The sequence below is a fragment of the Pocillopora damicornis genome, chromosome 9 (genome assembly GCF_964200805.1).
Source record: "Pocillopora damicornis chromosome 9, jaPocDami1.2, whole genome shotgun sequence".
Lineage (NCBI taxonomy): Eukaryota > Metazoa > Cnidaria > Anthozoa > Scleractinia > Pocilloporidae > Pocillopora > Pocillopora damicornis.
The window spans coordinates 10,255,859-10,260,858 of NC_142678.1; the positions used below are offsets into that span (position 1 = coordinate 10,255,859).

Here is a 5,000-nt window from a genome sequence, read left to right on the forward strand (position 1 = left end):
CTTTCCATTCAGCCCAAAATTCCGCAAGTTTCGGTTAGAAATCAAATGGAATGGACCATTTCGGTTCGGTCCTACCAGAATATTTGGGAACGCCTTTGAAGCTGGTCCACTTTGACCGGTCAGGTTATTTCAGTCGGTCAGGTTATTTCGGTTGGTCAGGTTATTTCGGTTGGTCAGGTTATTTCGGTCGGTCAGGTTATCTCGGTCGGTCAGGTTTTTTCGGTCGGTCGAACCGAAATGTCCCCTTCCATGTGACAAAATTATTGTCCCCAGTACTTGTGTACCGCTCTTTTGTATCCTGCTTGCAAGAACAATGAGAAAACGAGTTCATCTCTTTAAAAATCGCAGGCTTTTATCCGCGGCGTTAATATTTTGCAAACCTGATATTAACGCTTACGATAGCAAAAAAGATCTTTATTCACCACCCCCACCCCCCCCCCCCGCTCCGCCACCCACGCACACACACCTGTCACTGATACACAGACTTTAAAGACTTTTTTACGAAAAAGGGGACCTCGAGATCTCCTAGCACACGAGCCTCTCAACTCGCTCGTGATGTATGCAATGGATAATTTTCCCTTTACCTTTGTTTAGGGGTATTTGCAGTGGAAGAGTCCCACTTGTCATTGACAATATGCCCTCGCCACAGAGCGGAATTTGGTATGCGCTGGAGATCCTCAAAAGTGAAGTGTAGCATTCCGCTAGAAATAGCTGCTCACAAAACAGCCTCGGTCAAAGGTGATCGGCATTTGGACAGCGTTCTATCTGCATTTATTTTAAACACTGAAGGAATACTTATTCAAGTTGGATCGCGTAAGTTTATCGTAACACGTTTGTAGCTAAAGTATACGCTTTAATTTTAAACGAGCGAGGGCGTAAAGCAACATATGCGCAAGCGTTACAATACCCTTTATTCTCTTGTTCCCCTCCCCCCAAAGAAGAAAATGGCTTTGAAGAATAGTAAAGAAATCGGCGATGGCCTTTTAACAAGGTTAACATTTATTTTTGCTACAGCTCTTTGCAGAATGTGCAAGCAACATTTCGCGGAGACAAACCAACAACAAAAAGTGACACCCGCACCAATGATTCAAGTAACTCCATGCGTAGAACTAGAGATTTCAGAAGCAAATGTAAGTAAGTAAACGGTAACCTTGGATACAGACAGTTATTCCAACATAACAAATGCCAAAATTCCGAAAGGGCTGGGTAACTGTGAATAACTGTAAACTTTGAAAATGACTCTGAAAATGATTTTAAGACGAATAGGTCACTGTTCGTTTCTTTAAATTCCTTTCGGTCTGGCTGGAGCGGGAGTATTGATAATGATAGCAGTATGCATGTAAATTCATATTTTCTTTTTTTAAAATGATGTATGACTTAAGTTTCGAACTATAATAAAAAAAACTAATGCCCAGTGACAAAATAAACAGAAATATTGAAGTAACATTGATGTCTAAACGTCTTTTTTGTATGTTACAGAACAGCTCAAACTCATCTCCAGGACAAAGTGATACCGGTCAATCTGTTGAAGAGTTCGCAGAAAGCCTTGGACGCCTAACAATCGCTGATGACACCTTTCTGTCACCAGACACAATATACACAGCTTCCACTCAGAGTGACGAGTCCACACCTGTGATCTTACATGAGCCGCGCGAAAAGCTGAGTGAGTTCCTGGCAGCATGCAAACTTGAACCGCTTGGAAAGCCATGGCTTTCTTGGAGTGATTCCTCTGAGCGAACAAGACAACGTCGAACAAGGAGAGCCACAGAAATAGTAGCAACTGTGCTAAAGAGCGTCACCCCTGATAATGCTGGTGAACTCTGGCGACGTTTAGCCTCTTCTACGGCTATGAACAAGGTCCTAGGTGTAAGCGAGTTGTCACATTCAGAGCATTTGTATTTAGAGGCCCTAGCAGAAGCGTACCAGAATGCAACCAGCTGGGATACCCGTAGACAAGTCCTTTCGATTATGGCAGGGGTTGGAACTTTCAACGACATTTCCCGTTATATCCCGGGGTTGACAAGATACCGATACTCCATGGCTAATCTTCATCGATCACAGTTTGGCCGAGGCGCTCAAGTTCCATAACAGCCTACCACACGAATACGAGTAGACTTGAGGCAGCTTGACCACTTTCTTGGTTTCATCACGAGCCCGCATCTTGTTCAGGACCTTCCATTTGGGCAAAAACATCTCAAGCTTTCGTCTGGTGAGGTTATTCAAGTACCTAACGTAATCCGTATGATGATACCCGAGCGAGTGATACAACAGTACACTCAGTACTGTTTGGAGATCAACTTCAAACCATTCAGCGAAACCACTATGAGACGGGTACTCTTTGAGTGCAGTGCCTCTGTAAGAAAATCACTGCAGGGCTTAGATTATTTTGCAGCTGAAGGCGCTCGCGCATTTGAAGATCTCGTGGCCCTCGTACGCCAAATAGGGGGATTAGGTTCCGGCAAGGAGTGGGAGACTACAGTTGTGCAAGCTCTTATGACAAGCAAGCAGTATTTGAAGGGGGACTATAAGGTAATGTGAATTCTGACTCAAGAAAGACAGCTTGAATAAAACTAAAAGTATGTACTTATTTTACCTCGTCAACAAAATCATTCCGTAAAACAAATATATATTTTGTACTCTTTTTCTTCACTAAATGGTGCACGTGTAACTAGCTTACATAAATTCTCGAGATTAACAATGCGCGCACGAGGATAGTTTTTTTCTAAGGTTAAGGTTAAAAGTTATTCGCCCCCTTACGTTAATAATATATGTTAGATTAAAAAATCATTTGATTAACTATTATATTGAAGTATAAGCACAGACAAACAGTAATCTCAGTTTTGTTTTATCAACAGGTTCATGTCACAAGCCCCTCTAACGTAGCAGACCATTGTGTGTTGTTTGCTCTTAGCGACAGTAGTGATGCAGATTACCAGCAACAATGCAGTCACCAACACACTGATCTTTGTGACCGTTGTCAAAGTCTTCAGGAAACTCTGGCAAAGATTGAACGGGTCCTTGGCGAGACGACCTTTCCGACTCAGGACGCGAAAGACGAAGCGCTATTTATATTCCAGACAGCCCAGCTGGCCATAATGTCCTGGAAATGCCACATCCTTAGATCAGCTAACCAAGACCAAGCGAGAATAGATGCACTGGAGAAACTTGACGACAACACTGTCTTGATAATTAACGACTGGGCCATGAAGTTCCTGCCACAAAAATACAGAGAGTCCCAAGCCGACTGGTTTGGTAAGCGAGGTATCTCCTGGCACGTTTCTGTCGTCTACCGTCGTGTGAGCGGGGTACTCCAGTTGCAGGGCTTTCTGCACATAGTCCAGTCGTGCAATCAAGGCAGTGCTGCAGTGGTTAAAATCATGCAGGATGTCCTGAATACCATCAAGCTGGAGCACAGTGAGATTAACAAGGCGTTCTTTCGCCAAGATAACGCAGGATGTTATCATTCGTCGTCCACCGTACTCTCATGCCCAGTGATATCCTCCTCCACCGGCATCGAAATCAAGCGCATTGACTTTTCTGATCCACAGGGTGGAAAAGGTGCCGCAGACAGGCTCGCTGCAACCTGCAAGAATCACGTCAGGACTTTCATAAACGAAGGAAATGACGTGACCAATGCCGAACAACTGAAGACTGCTCTTCTTTCGCATGGGGGGATAGAAGGAGTTCGAGTTGCTCTCATGCAAAGTGTTGAAGAGGAAGCAGTAGTAGATGACAACAGAAAGATTATTGGTATCAACAAATTAAACAATTTCGAGTTTAAAGACGAAATTCTCGTAGCTTGGCGCGCTTATGGTATGGGAAAGGGAAAAGAGATCCCATTGGAAACAACAGCAGAAGGTTAGCCTAATGAAAATTCACATTCTTCCTTATTTAGAATTATTTCATCGCGCAAATATATATATTTTTTATAGTTTGAGTAAAAAGGTGTACGTTTATCGTTTGTTATAGCCTTCAGACGCATGAAAGGCATCCATTTCCCATCCTGGTACGGAGGAGGAGCGGGTGTCTGCCACCCCGTGGGGTCTTGCTTTGTAAAAGACTTAAGCCCCTTAGACCCTTTATAAATTTATAGTCCTTGATTTGTTCTACAAAATTTTTAAAACGAATATTGCAGAATATGGCGGTTCTGAAGAACATGTCCGGTCATAAGATGTAAAAAGCAAACGTTTCATCTGTTCGCGCAGCAAAGTGGACCAAAGGGGCACTCTTCACAGGCTGTGCAGAGTGAAGTATTGAATTAGGTGAACAGTGCTTTTTATGTAAATCTTGTTTCTTTATGTGTTATCTACTTCAGAGCATGGCATTGGTTGGCTTTCATCTGAGTTTTCTTCTGGAGACTTTAAACCCCTTAGCCCAAAACCGACTCAGTCAAGGAAGAAGCAAGAGACGGAAGTGGAGCAGGTTCATGATCCCACTGACAATACAAATGAATCGTCATCCGTGTTTACCTGCCCTCAGGATGGGTGTGTTAAGGTCTTTCAAAGGCTGTCTTCTCTCGAAAAACACCTATCTTTAGAGAAATGCACCAAGTCTTTAGAGAAACGGTCTTTGTTAGACCTTGCCAAACTAGACTACAAGTCCAGGTTGGAGGAGGGCACGACCAGTCAAGTTATTTCGTTTGCGTCTTTTAGGGATACAAGAGAGGCTACATCCGGCGAAGTAGAGGTAAAAGAAGGATGGGCGCTGAAGCCGAGCAAAAAAGCATATCGCTTTAACCAAAACCAGAGGGATTATCTAAATGCGAAGTTTACAATTGGTCAAACCAGCGGCAGAAAACTGGACGGTGATATTGTATCACGTGAAATGAGACGTGCACAAGGACCTGATGGTGTTCGTTTGTTCAAAGTATCCGAGTTTCTTACCCCGCAGCAGTGCACTTCGTATTTCTCACGTCTTGCAGCGAAGGTCCGACGGCAAACATCCGACGATGCTGAAATCCAAGCAGTAGTAGAAGAGGAAAACTTTACCATGGCAAGAGA

General features: G+C 43.6%; 2 protein-coding genes and 1 long non-coding RNA gene across 3 annotated transcripts in view; 2 read left to right on the forward strand and 1 right to left on the reverse strand.

The window, feature by feature from the left end:
* LOC149040051 (uncharacterized) overlaps window positions 1–1,007 on the forward strand; it is a 1,389-nt gene extending 382 nt beyond the window's left edge. The window contains exon 2 of the mRNA XM_089181484.1: window positions 595–1,007. Within this exon, the coding sequence (XP_089037610.1) occupies window positions 595–839 (245 nt within the window). The 3' untranslated portion in view covers window positions 840–1,007. The remainder of the gene's footprint in view (window positions 1–594) is intronic.
* Window positions 1,008–2,131: 1,124 nt separating this feature from the next.
* LOC149040052 (uncharacterized) overlaps window positions 2,132–5,000 on the forward strand; it is a 4,568-nt gene continuing 1,699 nt past the window's right edge. The window contains exons 1-3 of the mRNA XM_089181482.1: window positions 2,132–2,529; window positions 2,856–3,858; window positions 4,316–5,000. The exon at window positions 4,316–5,000 is cut by the window's right edge and continues 1,699 nt beyond it. Of these exons, the coding sequence (XP_089037608.1) occupies window positions 2,242–2,529; window positions 2,856–3,858; window positions 4,316–5,000 (1,976 nt within the window). The 5' untranslated portion in view covers window positions 2,132–2,241. The remainder of the gene's footprint in view (window positions 2,530–2,855; window positions 3,859–4,315) is intronic.
* On the reverse strand, window positions 2,610–4,982 carry LOC149040053 (uncharacterized). The gene is made up of 2 exons (XR_016179531.1): window positions 4,884–4,982; window positions 2,610–3,583 (listed from the first exon to the last, which is right to left on the reverse strand). It is a non-coding gene; the product is annotated as an uncharacterized LOC149040053 (long non-coding RNA).